The following is a 19,978-nucleotide window of genomic DNA, read 5'->3' as shown; positions in this document are numbered from 1 at the left end:
TACTTTTGCTGCATTTTAAAAGAAATAATAAGACTTTGGTATATGAAGGTTGATCTCTTTATTAATGTCTTTATTAGTCTTCAGTTTTACTTGCTGAATCATGATTCTTTCTATGTTGAATTGACTATTGCACCACTAGTTTGGGAAAGAGGTGACCCTGAAGTTGCGAATAGGACACAGATCTTGAGAAAAGTTACTGTTTCTGTCCTTGCAGCATGATGTTTACATTCTCAATATCTCCCAGCCCCTACCTCCCATTTTTCTGTCAATCACAAAGATTTATTTTTGAATATACCTAATTCATTTGCTTATACTTTCTCTCCTTTCAGAGAAGAAAGCATGGCTTACTACCTTTCCCTTTCATTATTTTTTTTTCCCTTTCTCCCTCAACTCACCATCCTTTGCTGTACGTCACCACTTTTTCTACTGAACTTTGTATTTTGTTTCCCTTTCACTGAACTTACACATACTGCCTTGTTATCCTATTGTTTGTGCACACATTTTTCATCTTCATTTGTAGTTTAAAGCTTCGGAAGAGGTAGAGTGCTTCTAAGTTACCTCTACATTATTTACTAATTCTCCCTCAGTGTCTTGTGCTGAAATGCTGAACAATATTGAATTAGTGATGGAATCGAGAACCTTATTATACTGATGACGCCTTGTGAGACCTTTCCTACCCTTCTGCCTGCTGTACTGCCTGGTGTTTGGCCATTTGCTGTTCATTAGCACCTACTTAATGAGTAAGTCTGGGAAATAAAAAGATATAAAATGAAAACAGTCCTTTTGTAACTTGTTACTTTCTCCTTATTATTCTAGGTAATAGGTAACAGAAAGTTACCAAGTAAAAAAAAAAAACCTTGGCTACGAAAAATGTTCACCAGTAACTTGTGGGTCTTCCCTATCCCCAGGGACTTAATAATGAGTCTAGTTTACACAATATAACACTCCTACAAAGAACGAAATAAAGGAAAAATACAGAAAAATTGTTATCATAAAAAGGGAATATTCAAAAATTTTTGAATAACTGATTCATCAACTTCCTTAATCAAAGTAGAGGCTTTAAAGAAGACATTTTAAATATATAATGGCAGCATTAACGTTCATAATGTTTATTTCATTTGTTATATTATTTAAAGTAAAAATAGTGATGTTTCCTTGACCCATTTATGCTTAGCGTTCCATTGTTGGAACGCTAAGCCTGTGGGAGTTATTTATATCCTGCTGCTCAAGGTCATTACCAAGGTCTGATTGCAAAAATTCAAAAAATTGCAACCAGGCATAAATGAGTAAATTCAGCCATTCAACTGTACTGTGTATTGGCAATTTGGAGATAAGCTGTGTTTCTGCTCAGATGTAGTGCCTTTTTGAAGGGGTGTTGCCACTCAGTATCTCCAACATCATGTCGACCTTTGCTGAATCATTAAAGTGTCCATTAACATAAAGATTTTAGCTTGTAACGCACAGAAGCTAAAACTCTTTGTGAGGCCCTCTTACTGTGCTTTGTAATGTGATACATAGATTGACTTTATAATACAATTAAAGATATAACATTTTCTGATTAGATTAATGTGAGTTAAATAATGATGTTGGTTAAAATTCCAATAGAAAACAATGGCAACTCAAAATAGGATAATTTAGGTAGGGCTTCTTTTTCAATGGGCTAAATTACACAGGTCTGGGTGGAGTTCAGCCAACAAATGGGGAATAGTACAAAAATCCAGAGCTAGTAGCAGTTAAGTGATACCAGTTCTAGGTCCAAAGGATAGAGGAGAAGACAGTGAATTTCAAGAGAAAGTGATATAGAGCAGGCTGCATCAAGAAATACATCGATTTTGTTTAAGGTACACAGTCAGCTTAAGCCAACCACACACAGAAGACAGAAGATAAATGCCTTACCTTCTTCCTTCTTCCTCTCACTGAAACATGCCCGAGCCTCCCAATCAGCAGACTTAAAGAGAAACCAGTGTTCTAGGCACTATTCTAAAGGTTCCAAGTGTAATAAATTAACCTAACCGAGGTGTGGCTCATTTTCTTCATCTGAAAAAAGGCTAATAAGAATAGTAACTACCTCATACCTCATAAATCAGTATAAAGATCAGGAGAAAATGAAGTATTTTTAACAGTTCATTGGATGTGGTAAGTTAAGAATAAATGTCTCTTACTATTGGATTTATCAAATGAGGCTCTTCTGTAGAAGTGTACAGAAAAATATAAATGTAAAAGCCACAAAATGAGGTTCCTTTCTTCTGATTCAATAATATATGTCTGTGAATTACTGTGTTAGAAGAACAGGAAAATTGAGTAAATTTATTTTCAAAAACAAATTGTGGTATTTACCTGGAAAGAAGAACACTTACAGGAAAAGCTCTTATGTTTCCAAAATTAAATTCAAAATCAGAATTATAGCAGGTGAATTTAAAATCTAAAAAGGGTCCAGTAAAAAAGTCCCCATGCCAAAATGTCAGTGAGATCTGCAGGAATACCAGATTTTCCTTTGGAATACACACTATGCCCAAGGGGAGTATAAAGAACCAAAGCTGATTTAGGTAAGAAACTCACAAGTAATATAGTTGACAAGCAAGGAATGACTTTGATGATGGAAATAAATATTTGTAAAGCAACAAAATAAAAATTTGAGTGTTCACAACAACATCCAGTCCCTCAACACAGCAAGCTCATACCTCCAAATTATTTTCCCATGTGAAACAGCTTGGAATACTATTCCCTTTATATTTTCATGTCTGTCTACTACTCAACCTGAAATCTTAGCCAAAGGTTTTTTGTTCATTTGGTTTTAGCATCCATCATCCTCATCTTATAAAAAATGAGCCCTTGATTTTAAATCATACACAGTCTGTTATTTTAGTATCATTATTTTATATCACTTGTTTCCACTACAAGTAACATTATCAACTTTTCTAGATCTCTTTGTATATTGCTCCAGTAGACTATAAACTCCCTGAAAACTTGAATTAAATTTGTCTAATTCATCTGTATAAATCCCAATTTAGTGTATAGTCAGTGAATAAAAAGTGTCCTACAAATAAGTGAACAATTACAATTCTTATTTTTGAAAGAATAATAAATTGATCTTGGAAATTCCTAGTTTCCGTCATTTGGCCTCCCCTTCCCATATTTAAGCGTTAAGCAGTTTCCAAAGAAAGAAAATGTACACTGGTATATTTGTCCATTTTCATACTTCTATAAAGAACTGCCTGAGACCAGATAATGTATAAAGGAAAGAGATTTAATAGACTCACAGTTCAGCATGGCTGGGAAGGCTTCAGGAAACTTACAATCATAGCAGAAGGTGGAGGGGAAGCAAGGCACCCTCTTCACAAGGTAGCAGGAAGGAGAAATGCTGAGCAAAGGGGAAAGACCCCCTTATAATACCATCGGATCTTGTGAGAACTCACGCACTATCAGGAGAACAGTATGGGGGAAACTGCCCGCGTGATTCAATTACCTCCACTTGGTCTTTTCCTTCACAGGTGGGGAATATGGAGATGATGAAGATTAAAATTCAAAATGAGAGTTGGGTGGAAACACGAAGCCTAAACATATCAAGTGGTGACTGTGCTCACACGGATCCCTAGCATGAATTTCAGGTAAGCTGAAGGACAGTAGTTTGACATAAAGTCTGCCCATTTCCATTTTGTCAGACATAATATATGGGACTAAAAAATTATTTTATTTTAAGTTCTGAGATACATGTGTGGGAAATACAGGTTTGTTACATAGGTAAATGTTTGCCACGGTGGTTTGCTGTACCTGTCAACCTATCACCTAGGTATTAAGCCCCACATGCATTAGTTATTTATCCTGATGCTCTCCCTCCCCATAACACCCAAAAGGTCCTAGTGTGTGTTGTTCCCCTCCCTGTGTCCAAATGTTCTCATTGTTCAGCTCCCACTTGTAAGTGAGAACAGTTGGTGTTTCATTCTCTGTTCCTGTGTTAGTTTGCTGAGGAAAATGGCTTCCAGCTTCATCCATGTCCCTGCAAATGACAGAATCTCATTCCTTTTTATGGCTGCATAATATTCCATCATATATCTATACCACATTTTCTTTTTCCAGTTTATCATTGATGGGCATTTGGATTGATTCTATGTCTTTGCTATTGTGAATACTGCTGCAATGAACAAATGCATGCAAGTATTCTTATAATACAATGATTTATATTCCTTTGGGTATATATCCAATAATGAGATTGCTGGGTTAAATGGTATTTCTGATTTTAGGTCTTTGAGGAATTTCCACACTATCTCCCACAATTGTTAAACTGATTTGCATTCCCACCAACAGTGTAAAAGTATCCTTCTTTCTCCTGTCACACCAGCATCTGCTGTTTCTTAATATTTTAATAATCTCCATTCTGACAGGTGTGAGATAGTATCTCATTGTTGTTTTGATTTGCATTTCTCTAATGATCAGTGACGTTGAGCTTTTTTTCATGTTTCTTGGCCACACAAATGTCTTTTTTTTTTTATAAGTGTCTGCTCATGCCATTTGTCCACTTTTTAATGTAGTTGTTTTTCTTTTCTAAATGTGTTTAAGTTCCTTGTAGATTCTGGATATTATACCTTTCTCAAGTGGATAGATTGTGATCATTTTCTCCCATTCTTTAGGTTGTTTATTCTTTCTAACAATAGTTTATTTTGCTGTTCAGAAGCTCTTTAAATTATATTTATATGTCAAATTTTGCTTTCGTTGCAATTGCTTTGGGCATTTTCGTCGTGAAATCTTTGCCCCTTCCTATGTCCTGAATAGTATTGCCTAGATTTTCTTCTAGGGTTTTTATCACTTGGGGTTATACATTTAAATCCTTAATCCATCTTGAGTTAATTTTTGTATAAGGTGTAAGAAAGGGGTCCAGTTTCAGTTTTCTATGTATGGCTGGCCAGTTTTTCTAGCACTATTTATTAAATAGGGAATCCTTTCCCCATTGCTTGTTTGTGTCAGGGTTGTTTAAGATCAAATGGTGGTAGATGTGCAGTCTTATTTCTGAGATCTCTATTCTGTTCTATTGGTCTATGTGTGTGTTTTGAATCAGTATCATGCTCTTTTGGTTACTATAGCCTGAAGTATAGTTTGAAGTCAGGTAGTGTGATGACTCAACTTTGTTCTTTTTGCTTAGGATTGAATTGGCTGTACAGACTCTTTTTTTTTTATGAATTTTAAAGTAGTTTTTCTAATTCTGTGAAGAATGTCATTGGTAGTTTAATGGGAATAGCATTGAATCTGTACATCACTTTGAGCAGTATGGCCATTTTCATAATATTGATCATTCCTATTCATTTGCATGGAATGTTTTTCCATTTATTTGTGTCCCCTCTGATTTCTTTGATCAGTGGTTTGTAGTTCTCCTTGAAGAGGTCCTTCGCTTCCCTTGCTAGCTGTATTCCTAGGTATTTCATTCATTTTGTAGCAATTGTGAATTGGAGTTCATTTATTATTTGACTGTCTATTGTTTGTGTATAGAAATGCTTGTTATATTTGCACATCAATTTTGTATCCTGAGACATTGTTGAAGTTGCTTATTAGCTTAAGAAGCTTTTGAACTGAGACGATGGGGGTTTTCTAGTTAGAAGATCATGTCATCTGCAAACAGAGACAGTTTGACTTCCTCTCTTCCTATTTGAATACGCTTTATTTCTTTCTCTTGCCTGATTACCCTGGCCAGAACTTCCAACATTATGTTGAATAGGAGTCATGAGACAGGGCATCCTTGTTTTGTGCGAGTTTTCAAGTTGTATGCTTCCAGGTTTTGCTAATCCAGTATGGTATCGGCTGTGGGTTCATCATAAACAGCTCTTAATACTTTGAGGTATGTTCCACCAATATCTAGTTTATTGAGAGTTTTTAACATGAAGGGATGTTCAATTTTATCAAATTCCTTTTCAGCATCTATTGAGATAATGATGTAGTTTTTGTCTTAATTCTGTTTATGTAATGAATTATCTTTATTGATTTGTGTATGTTGAAACAGCTTTGCATTCCAGGGATGACACCTACTTATGCATTGTAGATAAGCTTTCTGATGTGTTGCTGAATCTGGTTTCCCAGTATTTTATTGAGGATTTTTACATTTATGTTCATCAGGGATACTGGCCTGAAGCTTTTTCTATTCTCTTTTTTTTTTTAATCTCTGGCAAGTTTTGGTATCATGATGATGCTGGCATCATAAAATGAGTTAGGGTGAAGTTCCTCCTTTTCAAATGTTTGGAATAGTTTCAGAAGAAATGGTATCAGCTCCTCTTTGTACCTCTGGTAGAATTCAGTTGTAAATCTGTCTAGCCCTGGGCTTTTTTTTGTTGGTAGGCTATTTATGACTGCCTCAATTTCAGAACTCGTTATTGGGCTGTTCAAGAATTCAACTTCTTCCTGGTTCAGTCTTACAAGGGTGTCTGTGTCCAGGAATTTATCCATTTCTTCCACGTTTTCTAGTTTATTTGTAAAGAGGTGTTTATAGTATTCTCTGATGGTCGTTTCTGTGGTGTCAGTGGTAGTATTTTTTTTATCATTTTTCTTTGCGTCTATTTGATTCTTCTCTTTTCTGTATTATTCCAGCTAGTGGTCTACATTTTTAAATAAATAATAATAAATCCTGGATTTATTTTTGAAGTGTTTTTCATGTCTCTATCTCCAGTTCCTCTCTGATCTTGGTTATTTCTTGTTTTATGTTAGCTTTGGGGTTTGTTTGCTCTTGGTTTTCTGTTTCTCTTAGTTGTGATGTTAGGATGTCAATTTGACATCTTTCTACCTGTTTGATGTGGGCCTTTAGTGCTATAAATCTCCCTCTTGACACTGCTTCAGCTGTGTCCCAGAGAATCCGGTATGTTGTCTCTTTGCTCTCACTAGTTTCAAGGAACTTCTTGATTTCTTCCTTGATTTCATTATTTATCCAAAAGTCATTCAGGAGCAGGTTGTCCAATTTCCCTTTAGTTATATGGTTTTGAGTGAATTTCTTAATCTTGAGTTTGAATATGATTTCACTGTGGTCTGAGATATTGTTTGTTACGATTTCAGCTATTTTGCATTTGCTAAGGAGTATGTTACTTCTAATTATGTGACTGATTTTCAGGTGAGTGCCATGCTGTGCTAAGAATGTATATGCTGTTATCTGTGGGTGGAGAGTTCTACTGATATCTATGAGGTCCACTTGATCTGTGGCAGATCGTGTCTAGATTGCCTCTTTAGGCTGGACCCTGACTGATTCCTCCTCACTGGATGGGGCCTACCTGCAGGAATTTCAGCAACTTCAGGCAGGTGTGTAGGGACAGAGCTCTGATCTCACAGAGGTTGAGCCCTTTGCGGGAGGGATGACCGCAGTCTCCATGGATCAACAGACTTAGTCTTTCTTCCTTGTGGCTCTGAGGAATCTAGGCAGTCCAGATGTATGAGAGTCCCCCATCACAGTGCCGTTCCTCTACCAAGGGGCAGCCAGAGTGCTTTGTTAAGAGGTCCTGGATCTTATGCCTCCTGACTGGGTGAGACTCTCCAACAGGGGTCACCAGATACCTTTTACAGGAGCCTTCCTGCTAGCATCAGGTTGGTTTCCTTCTGGGATAGACATCCCAGAGGAAGGAGCAGGCAACCATCTTTGCTGTTCTGCAGCCTCCACTGATGACACCTCCAGGTGTGGGAGGGACCCAAGTGAATAGGGTCTGAAGTAGACCCCCAGCAAACCACAGCAGCCCTACAGAAGAGGGGCCTGACTTTAAAAGAAAAATCAACAACAGAAAGCAGCAACAACAACAGCATCAACAAAAATGTCCCCACAGTCAGTCATCAGTTCAGTCTTTTTACATACTCCCATAGTTCTTGGAGTTAATACAGAGATAAAACTTTGAACTGTGCAACACAATTCTAAACACTGAAGCTTATTGAACAAATAAATATAACAGAATAAAAGCAGGATTTGTGAGCACACAGAATGAGGCTAATATGACAACTTCTTGTGCTTTGACCTGTAAGAATGTGACCTTTTCTCTTTTGTGTATTTATTTTTAATCCTCTAGTTACCTTCTCTCACCTGAGCCCTCTGTACTTTGCTCAGTTTTAATAATACGAATGAGTACATGAGACCACTTTGGAACTTTCTGTTTGTGTAAGTATACATTCAAAAATACAAAAATATTTCTTAGCATTCAAGCTAATACTATTCAAGAATATTCTCTATACTAAGATTGTTTCTGACTTTGATTTGTGAACTGCTTCCCCACCTACACCCTCCTCTAAAATACATTCTGAGAAATACACATATATATATGTGTGTGTGTGTGATTGTGTATATACGTGTGTGTGTATATATATATGTATATATATAAATGAAGTCTTGCCCCTTATCCAGGCTGGAGTTCATTGGCACCCTCTCGGCTCGCTGCAACCTCCACCTCCCAGGTTCAAGCAAATCTCCTGACTGAGTCTCCTGAGTAGCTGAAACTACAGGCGTACGGCAACAGGCCCAGCTAATTTTAGATAGAGATGGGGTTTCACCGTGTTGGCTAGGATGATCTCGATCTCTTGATGTCGTGATCTGTCCGCTTTGGCCTCCCAAAGTGCTGGGATTACAGGTGTGAGCCACAGTGCACGGTCTGGAATATATATTTTTTTATATATAGTAGACATTTTAATGTATCTTTATGTTTGAAATATAGTTTAAGAAATGGACTTAACCAATCTAACCATCATATCACGTTTGTCTATCAAAGATCAAAAAGTAAATCTGTTTTGAAGTGAGGCAAAATTCTTAAGAAAATAATGTGATTATCATGTGTTTTTGAAGAATAGTACAAGAAGTTCAAAAAAGCAAATGACCAAGTTTTTAAAGTTAATATTTGCCTATGTATAATTGCAACGAAATGTGCAAAGCATAGAAAGATAACGTTTTAAACAATCATGTCAGATATAAAATTACCAGAGATGATGCATCTTTCAAAGCATAAAGCTTTCCTTGAATTAATTTCTATATTCGACCTTCACATATATCACTCTCCTACAACATTATGTTGCTCCACAGCTGAATTCCATTTAGCTATGACTCAGTGCCTTATTTACTTCACTGATTGTATTAAGCCTACACAAATCATCAGAAAGCTTTAATTTGGCCTCCACAGGCTTTCTCTGCTTCCCAGAAATGGTAACAAGGTATTTTAAATCCTCCCAACCCTAAGTACACATGTTGCAACATCACTACTATTTGCCAAATAAATTACACTACATGTATAATTCTCATCTTCCTGTGCTGACTAGCAGAACCAGCCCAAGGAGGGAGGGAGGGAGGGAGGGAGGGAGGGAGGGAGAGAGAGAGAGAGAGAGAGAGAGAGAGAGAGAGAGAGAGAGAGAGAGAGAGAAAAGCAAAAGCATTTAATTCTATATTTGTAAAACCACAGCATTCAAAATCTTGATAAGGAAAGTCCCATATGGGCAAAAATATGTCACTGACTAGGCAGGTAATAAGGTTAGACTCAGAGGTATCCATGGGAACCACTAATAAAATTACTAGAATATGTTCGGGAACGAAATATTGGAAAGGGGTGAAAACACTGAGGGACACATGCAATGGTACTAAATCATCACATACAGCACTGTCATTAAAATGTAATGAGATTAGTGGAGGAACCCATCTACCCTAATTACAATCCCATATAATCATTACACAATAATCACATAATCATATTAATGCCATGGAGTATGTATTTATCCTCATTTTACTGTGAAGAAACTGAGGCTCAGAAATAGTAGGTGTGAGGGCCCACAGATAATAAGACATAGAGCGGAATTCATACATAAAGGCAGGTATCTAATTCCATGGCTCATGAACTTAATATCTATGTTTTTCCCTGCAAGGTAAATGACGCCAATCTTAAGATTTACATAACAAACGAAATGTAGACATTTTTAGTGTCTGCAGCATAATATGGAGAATCAAGGATTAAAAAGGGGCTAAATAAACTGTTTTAAAATAGCACTATAAGGAGAGCATAAAGAAGAGAGGTACACATAGGTCAGGACCTAGCACAAGGTTACAGAATAAAGGCCAAATTAACCAGGACAGCCAATGGAGAGCACAACAGTGTGCAGAGTAGTTGGCACAAGGCTAAATGTTCACAGTCACCCAAAAGGTACTGGCTGATTCATTTTCTTTTTTTTCCCCAGAATATGCAATTTCCTATTGCACGTTGGCTTATTGCATGTTCCTTTTAAAAGAGAGCTTTTCTGTAATAATTCTTTTGAAAATTACAAGATAACAAAGTATTGCATGAGTCCCAAAAGACTCTTCCTAATTTGATTCCCATAAAACTCATTACACTTGTCAAGGACAACAAAAAAATAGGTGTTAAATGTGAAAGTAAGTGTCAGCTTGCTATTTCTTGTCAAATTAACCAAGTAAACTAGATTATATAAAAGTTGGGTATAGAAAATAGTGATGACAGATTGACAATTCCAAATATACTGAAGTCATCATTGGTTTGTCAACATGAACTTAAACTATTTTATGACTACATATTGATCTCTCGTTACAACTGTAGAGTGTAGGTAAGTGTGGTTTTTAATCAAATAAACCAGACATTCAGAGTTACTTTAAGATATATAGTGATTCCTCTAATGAGTCAGTATCATAAAAGACTGATTAAAAGTGAGTTATGTTACCATATCCATACACCATACATACAGACATAGAAGAATACAAGAAAGTGATGTGCTATTATTAGGAGAAAAGAATTGGTAGCAGAAAGAACACAGACAACAAAAGAACAAATCTTTACTTCCTTTAAACACAGCTTTCATAGAATGCTGCTAAAGACACTTCCAAATAAAACAAAATCCAGAGCAGCACAAATTGCTAAAATATATATTTTATGAGGTAACTCCACAACAGATCACAACTGTAGATAGTGAGGTAAAAGTCCTCGAAGCACGAAGGCTATAAAATTGTGATGTAGAGGTGTGTAAACATCTGAATTTCAATCTATTCACTGTAGTAGAGACCTGTTACTTCAAGAGTATGATATCGAATGAGATAAGGGAAAGAGTCACACATACAGCAGTAAAACAACAAATAACAGGAAAAAAGATTAGACTATGCAATTTGTATCTTCATTAATATTTTGTTTAAAGGTAAAGTAATAAACTTTTTTAAGAAAGAAAATACCTCTCTTTCCTGAAAAGTATATTTTAAAAAGTTAGACCATCTTGTTCCTTTCTATTAACACAATTAAACCCCAAGTTAAAGGCAGAGGGGAACAGCATGCTTTTTCATGGTTAAAAATCCACAGCTTTCCTCAAATATATTTTTATTCCTGGAGTTACATGCTGTGTTCTTTTTTTTTTTTTTTTTTTTTTGTTATCTCCCATTGTAGCTAGCTCAATCTTGGAAGTACTAGGCATTTAATAAGTACTTGAATAAATTAATTTGACTGAGTAGTCTCAAAATTAGGATTATATATATATATTGCTCATATATTGCTCATAATGGTAAATTCTGCAATGGAAAAGGTTTGTGTGAGCTTTTTTTATTTTATTTTATTTTTTTAAATGCATGTTGGTGTTGTCTCTAACAAGCATAGAATTATTTGCACTTTAATACTACATTGATGATGGACACTAAAGAGCACACATTAGATAGATTCTAATTCCAGATCTTGTGGCCCAGTCTTTAGAATGTGACAGGCAAGGAGAAAAAGTAATACAAGTTTTGGCAGGAGATTGCTGGGGAAAGGACCAAGCTAAGTATCTTCACTCACAGAGGAAAACAGGTGGTTTAGTCACTGAATAGACATCCAGTATCCCTCCTGATGTGCAGATGTTTGGAGATGGCCATTCCACAGCATGATTTGCTCCTTCTACCAATTCACACATGTAGATGGTCCAGAGTTAACCAGAGCACTGGGATGGACACTGGGACTCAAAGCACAACCTTGACTTTGATGTGGGAAGGAAAGTAGGAATGAAAACAATGAATAAATGAACAAATGGATGAATGAATGAATGAATGAATGAATATAATTATACCTACATGATTTCCTAGTTTTGTTTCTCAGTTCCCACAGACAACAATTCTCAAGTTTATTTTATTGTCAGGAAATTCAGAAAATAAACTGGAATTGAAGTTATCAAAATTGGTCCAGGAAACACAGGCTTTTGGGGAACACAAACTGTAGTATTATAGTAGGAAGGTTGCAGAATCCAGTGTAAGACGTTTGAAATTAGCAGATTTTTCTCACAGTAAAAATGTCATATTAAAGCAGCAGTCATATAAATGAAATATAAGTGAGACTTATCCCTGGGAAAAAGTGTCAAATATTGCAACCACATAAATCATTCTATTTACATCTTCTTTGGACTAGACTATTTAGATTTAATCAATGACACCTGAAATATTCACCATGGATGGTAATGTGTTTTGGAGATGTTCTTTTTCATAATTATATTTCCTTACACTTTTTCTGATTGTGCTAATTTCTTATCATCGATTTACACACATGAAATAAATATGTATGTATTTTTATAACTATAAAGAAATGAGATGGGTAACATAAACCAAAAATGAATGTAGTTTTATTGTTTTATAAGCATAATCATATACAGGCAATTATTTTAGAAGATACATGAGGCAGATCCAATTGAAGTAATCATTTTATTAAAGTAAAATGTTTACCTTTCACAAGAGCAGTGTGTAAAACAACACTGGTGTTGAAGTAGTCTTAAGGTTGACCAGGCTGAAACTTGCAAGATAATCTCTCTTAACTATGACTGTTTATTTATATTAAAAATACCATTGATTTTATGTTCATATTTCCAGCATCACAACAGTTTAACTTTAATGAATCCCATTACTGCATATTACAATAAATGGTTGCTTCTTTGAATTGTACTTTGATATATTGATTCATATTTTTATATTTCAAAAAGCAAGCCGGGCGCGGTGGCTCAAGCCTGTAATCCCAGCACTTTGGGAGGCCGAGACGGGCGGATCACGAGGTCAGGAGATCGAGACCATCCTGGCTAACACGGTGAAACCCCGTCTCTACAAAAAATACAAAAAAAACTAGCCGGGCAAGGTGGCGGGCGCCTGTAGTCCCAGCTACTCGGAGGCTGAGGCAGGAGAATGGCGTAAACCCGGGAGGCGGAGCTTGCAGTGAGCTGAGATCCGGCCACTGCACTCCAGTCCGGGCGACAGAGCGAGACTCCGCCTCAAAAAAAAAAAAAAAAAAAAAGCATTGGACATTTTTTCAAACACCTTGTGTTTTTGAATTTTAATGATGTTGTTTAAAATGTTTTGCAATACATAAAAAAGTATTATAGTTTAATATGTTTTCTTTCAAATAGATTAATTTGTGACATTATAGTATAATTCTGCCCTTATATACACTATGCAGCTTATTTTTAGGTATTTTTCTAATAAGAGCAATTATTTCAAAATTGTTTATCTGAATCTTGCCATTAAATATCAAAGAACGATGCTTCACTTCCTTCTTAATACATCAAATACATGTGAGAATTATATATGGATTCATACTTCATTCACCTTTTGACTTGAGGATTTCTACAAATATACCACCCTTACATTTCCTGACTTTGTTTTCTTATAAATTTCCACCTTTCATGGCCCATCTTATGTTCATCTCAGCTAAGAGCTAACAATATAAACAATAAGTACTGTTTTCAGAAATGACAGCAGTATTTTTCACACCAGACATGTGTACATCTATGCTAAATGTCGTACACAGATTCCACAGAAGAAAAAATCTGTAAGAGAAAACAAAAAGAGTAACCTATGAATTAAAAGAGTAACCTATGTATAGCTACTTTGGTTCAGGTTAAGGGAATCAGCACAAGACCCTTTGGATTCTAGTGGTAGTAATGAGTGCTGTGGGTTGTGGTGATTAGTTGAATGAGGTGGCAGAACAAACAATGGATACCCTATATCTGTTTAATCTATTTTAAAGTCAGACACAGAAAAACTAGGAAGCAATTTCGGCAACATGAAACCTTCTCTAAAGGGACACTAAATAATCATCATTTCTATAAGGTTCTAATTCTAGAACTATGTTCTTAAGGTTTGTAAAACCATAGAGATGAAAGTTACCTTAAAAATACATTATATTCAGATTCCTTCATTTTTTACAGATGAGAAAAACCAAGGCCAAAAGAACAAGATTGATTTATATAATGTAACGGGTCTTTATCATCTAGATTGAAATTTTCCTACTATTCCATGATTGAACATAAATAATAAACAGCAAATAAATATCAAAACATAAGTCTGCTACTTTTTTGAGTCCTTACAGTACTTACTGAAATCCTATAATACATTGTGCTATCTCATGTGTGCGCATACATATGCATAGGTGGGTATAGTTATTAGATATGGCAAGAAAAATACTGGACTACTGATGTAAAAGAGGTCTTGGTTTAGCTCTTTTTCTGCTACACACATGCCTGGTAACCCTAGAAGAACTAGGGAGAATTACTTAACCTCTCTGGGTCTCAATTATTTCATCTAAATTGTGAAAATATTCAACCAGATTTGTATAATTTTCCACCCCTATAATTCTCAAGATTTTTAAAAATAACCCATGTAACTTTTTTCTTTTTTTAATTTTTTTTTTATGGAGAACACTGCATCCTAGATACCAAAATAGCCTATCCAAATGAAAAAAAAAAAAAAATTGTCAAGAAAACCTCCTGAGTTAAGGTTTGAAAATGTATTTGCCCTTGGTTAATATCCTGCAGCTCAGTACACAAAAGATGAAAAATGGCTTATCAACAAATACATTCGTGAGAAAGGAAAAAAGAATAATCTCAAAACAGGTAATTTATTTCCAGATAACTTTAGTGAAAACAGAATTTTTTCTATTATTCATTTATTTCGAAGATCTGAAATCGATGTTACCAAATACTGACAAAATTAAGAGATGCAGTCATTCATCTCCAGAGACTGGAATGTTAAACCCGTGTTATAACTGAGGTATCTGTCTAGAAATTCATTTTCTAAAGGATTAATTGCTATCCAAAAATGTACTGTAGACAAAGCTACAAAGGAAGATTTCAAAAATACCAATACTCATTATTACTGTTTATGGGTTACATAGGCTGTCACTGAATTCCTCTCTCTTATTAAGTGATGACAGTAGAAAGATACAATGAACAGAAATTTTGATTTTTAAAATAAAAAATCAGCTCTTAAATGTGACTGATTAGAGGAAATTCTAGCAATAAAATAAATTGAGGATTTCAGGCTATTAGATTTTATTTATCTAATCTCTGAGTGATCCCTATTATCATTTGTCATTATTACTAAATATCTATATGTTTGATGATGCTATTTGTTCAAAGATTGACTTTCAAATTTGAATAAACAGACAGCGATCAAAACCATGAGTTTTTCTGTAAGTTCATTAGGAATGCTAATATGGAAGCAATCACTTATAATTGTATCCTTGAATCTTTTGTCCTTTAGATTGTAAAAAATGAAAACAAACAAGGTGATGTTAGTCCCTCTCATTATAAGTTTGCATAGTATTGCAGTAAACATGTGAAAGTTGGCTATCTTCAATGGCACAATTGAGGTTTTCTACTAAATTACTTCCTCAAAACATTAAAGAAAACAGTGCTTCTGAATGGGTGTTTGTTCTCTTTCAATAGAATATTTTCTCTTATTTTTTCAAGCCACCATTTTACTAAAAAAAAAAAAAAAAACTCTATAAATAATTATTTTCACTTCTAACATTAACTGAAACCCTTCTTGATATTGAATAGGGAAACAAATTATCTTTAAAGCTTCCTGGAACTCATTTCAGGTTTATTACCCAAAGCTGGCCATCAAAATAACTGGTGGAGAACACCCTGTTAGTATCAGAAACCATCAGGCAAACTGCCCAGTTCTTTCATTTTTCTTGACAAATATCTAGTGGTCTCTATCTGGGAACCTTATTACCTCTTTCAATTTGCTTTCAGTGCCATCACGTCACTATTGCAAGATATTTTTGTTTTCAGAATCTTGCTGGCAGCAGAATAATTAAAGAGAGCAATGTTAAAACAAACAAACAAACAAAAACAAGCAGTATAGTATTTAAAAAACTGTTGTTACTTTTCAAATTATAGTCTTTAATAAAGGTGTGAGGTACTTTTTTTGCTGACCTTATAATTTAGGTTTCTCACCATTGTATTGTCTTCATTCCATTTTTTTTCTTACTACTTTTTTAGTCAAGGTCAACTTTTTTTAAAAGCGTGGGTAGTTTAGCATGTCTTGGAAGTTAATTCACAATTATTAATATGTAGTTACTCAGAAGATAAAGAAAGAAATCAGTCCTCACGTTTTACCTGCTTACATTCTGGTCCTTATAAATAAGAGTTGAGAAAGAAAAATAATACAGATTTCTTAAAAATGAATGACATATATTTCCCATTGAATATATCTTTAAAATTATTTGGTATCTTCTTCAAATTCTGTTTTATTATTTTCCAGATCCTTCCATTATTTCTAATATTAATTTATACTACTTTTAAATATTTCCACAGAAAATTTATTAACATTTCCACTATTTAAATCCCTGTATTGTCAGGATGATTCTGATTTTGAAATGTAGATATCTGAATATTTATTTCACTCTGACTTTTTGCATTAATGTTTACTTATTAAAAATTAAAATCTCATTGTATTATTATAAACATTGTTATCCTATTGTTTGTAAAGCCAGTTTAACTGAAAACAGTTCTATTCATTTAAAAAAATGATTTTTTACTCCATTCCATTAACAAGGAAAAAACTTTTAGACCAACAATCACATATCTATTTTCTAACTAACACAAATAGGTTTCAAAAGTAGCCAGTACCATTGGTTGAAAATATATTTCAATAAGGGTTACCTGCACGTAAAGCAGATGAAACAGGAAATGAAAAGTACATGTTTTTAGACACTTATTTTCCTTACTCTTTCAATGTTTGCATTACAAAAAAAAAAAAATTCTGTTCAACTTCGTTACAGTTAATATGGTGTCTGCCTTTTCTTCTGCCAAATCCTATTTAAATTTTTAATGAGGCAAATGTTTTATTTGACTAAATTAATTTTGCATTCATTATCTTCTGTTTAAATACATTATCACAATAAAAAATAAGGTAGACTAGTTTCTTAGTTTAGGCTGCTATATCAAAATACCTCAGGTTAAGTAATTTATAAATAACAGAAATGTATTGCTCACAGTTCTGGAGACCAGCAAATCCAAGATCAAAGGCCCAGCAGATTAGGTGTCTTGTGAGAGCTCTTCTTCTACTTCAGAGATGGTGCCTTCTTGCTGAGTCCTCGAATGGCAGAAGGGGCAGGCAAGCTCCTTTGGGCCTGTTTTATAAGGGCACTAATCCTATCCACGAGGACAGAGCCCTCATGAGCTAATCATCTTCCGAAGGCCCCATGTCTTAATACCACCAGAATGGGAATTTGATTTCGACCTATGCGGTGGGGTAGGAGGGGACACAAACGTCCAGATCTTCCCAATTAGCAACAAATAGTCTCATGTAAAATGAGTGCTTTCTGGATCAAGAGGCGAAATGTTTAATTAGATTAATAGAATCAAACAGAAAAGGGATCTTTCAATCAAAATCTTCATTAATAGGAGTGATGATTCCAATATATTAACAATAATTGGTATTTGTGTTACTTTGTACCAACAAAAATTTTAATTTACTCGGGTTTACAGAGGAAAAGGAGGAAAGTGCTTTAATATTTGGTGCCTCGTAGAGAGTAAAAATTTATAGTATAGGTCAGTATGTTAGAGTCCTAATGCAAAATCTTTGATTTGTATGTAGTGTCCAAAGGTTTTCCTTGCAGCAGTTCATTTGTCATGAGTAGAACTGATATGTCATCCCAAGTTGTAACAACACCCAAGATGGCAGTTATCTCAGAGAAGTCCAAAATAAACATTCTGTTACAAAATACTACTTAAAAGTTGCATTTACACTGAAGTCATAAAAATGTTGCAAAGCTTTTACATGTAAATATTTGTTCATTTTCATATTATATTTCAATTAATATAATAACTTTCCAACATTCTACACTTTCAAAACTGGAATATAAGATTGACATCTACAATACAGTGATCTCCAAGGAAAATAATGCCCTACTGTCAGCAAAGATACAAAAATGATATCCATGTTTAATAAGTTTCGTCAAAGATAATTTCATTGCCATTTGAACTGAACCAAAAAACCAAAATAAATATTGATGACCTTACCTTCTTGAACTGCTTGAAAAGGGTTGTTGCCATCAACAAACGTCACTGAAAATGTGATTTTCTCAGTCTGTAAGATCTCCTCATTCTGGTTAAGGTCACCAACTGCTGTGCGAAACACCTCATCATCCTTTTTGGCAGATTCATCAAAAATTGCTCCTAGAAAGAAGTGAGTTTTGCCATTAAATAATAACATAAATATTCTGTCTTGCCCTCTGGAAATATGACATGGAGACTTATGTATTTAAAAAACATATACGTTCACTTAAAACATGCACTTTATTTATTAATGAAACACATTGTACTGGAAGCAGTGTAATAGCTGAGAAGGAATATAATTACTTCTTCCAAATGGAATGATAAATAGTACCTCAAAGTGTTATTGCAGGGAGATCATGGGGAAGAAAATGTAATAAGTATCAAAAGCTTCTACATGACAAAGTATCCAATACATTCAATGTCTAATATTATGAAACCTTTAAGGAATTCATAGCTGGAAGATTTCTTTTCTGAATAAAAGGAAATAAGCTCAGAAAACTTCCTAAGGTCAATTCATAGAATATATAGGAATCAAACAATTGTGGAGATCTTAATTTATTTTTCATTTCCTTCCTTTCCTCCCCCCCCCTTTTTCTCTGAACACAGGTATCATTATCTTTTATAGTAGTAAAGTCAATAATATTTATAGAAAATGTAAAGACATTCAAATCTCTGTGCAGAGGGAATGGAGAAATATTTCTCAAGGAACTAATGTAAGTCCTAATGTAAGTCCTAATTATAGCATTTTTTATCCATATGTAACTATGATGATGACAAACACTGTTAAATTTTATTGAGTATTTGGTTGGTAATGGCATATTTGGTAAACACATTGATTCTAAGGGCAAACTGATTTTAAATACTGACTCTGTCACTTGTTAAGTATGCGACCTTGACCAACATGCTCAAATTCTAAACCTCACATTTGTCTAACCTCACATTGTATGTATTAAACACATTGGTCTAAATCTCATGTTATGTGTATTAAACACATTTGTCTAAACCTCACATTGTGTGTATTAAATGATAATATACAGTGTGTATTATTATATACACAGTATGTATTATAAAGCCAGTGTGAAGCTGGCTTTATCTTTTCACTTCTCTTTTGGTTTGGTTGGTTGCTTGGTTTATTTTGAGATGGAGTCTTGTTCTGTCGCCTAGGCTACAGTGCAATGGCGCAATTTCAGCTTACTGCAAACGTCCGCCTCCTGGGTTCAAGCCTTTCTCCTGCTTCAGCCTCCTGAGTAGCTGGGATTACAGGTGCACACCACCACACTCGGCTAATTTCTTTTTGTATTTTTAGTAGAGACAGGATTTCACCATTTTGGCCAGGCTGGTCTCGAGTTCCTGACCTCAGGTGATCCACCCGCCTCAGCCTCCAAAAGTGCTGGGATTAAAGGAGTGAGCCACCGTGCCTGGCCATCACTGCTCTTTTATATTGGCATGGATTGTATCAGTCTCCTCAAACCATTGCCTTGTTTCCTATATATTTTGAATACCTGTCCATGGCCTGAGAGAAAATAATGAAGAATTCTTTTTTTTTTTTTTTTGAGACAGAGTCCCACTCTGTCGCCCAGGCTGGAGTGCAGTGGTGCCATCTCAGCTCACTGCAAGCCCTGCCTCCCGGGTTCATGCCATTCTCCTGCCTCAGCCTCCCAAGTAGCTGGGACTACAGGCGTCCGCTACCACGCCCGGCTAA

At 35.0% G+C, this 19,978-nt stretch overlaps 1 protein-coding gene across 1 annotated transcript in view; it reads right to left on the bottom strand.

Moving 5' to 3' along the window:
* The window catches only part of GRID2 (glutamate ionotropic receptor delta type subunit 2), a 1,540,711-nt gene that overhangs the window by 1,222,739 nt on the left and 297,994 nt on the right, over positions 1–19,978 (bottom strand). Inside the window, exon 2 of the mRNA XM_033214833.1 lies at positions 18,241–18,396. Coding sequence (XP_033070724.1) covers positions 18,241–18,396 — 156 coding nt within the window. The remainder of the gene's footprint in view (positions 1–18,240; positions 18,397–19,978) is intronic.

The sequence above is a fragment of the Trachypithecus francoisi genome, unplaced genomic scaffold (genome assembly GCF_009764315.1).
Source record: "Trachypithecus francoisi isolate TF-2019V2 unplaced genomic scaffold, Tfra_2.0 Lachesis_group1, whole genome shotgun sequence".
In the NCBI taxonomy this organism is placed as follows: domain Eukaryota; kingdom Metazoa; phylum Chordata; class Mammalia; order Primates; family Cercopithecidae; genus Trachypithecus; species Trachypithecus francoisi.
The sequence above is the reverse complement of the archived record's forward strand: the minus strand, read 5'-3'. Positions and strand labels throughout refer to the sequence as shown.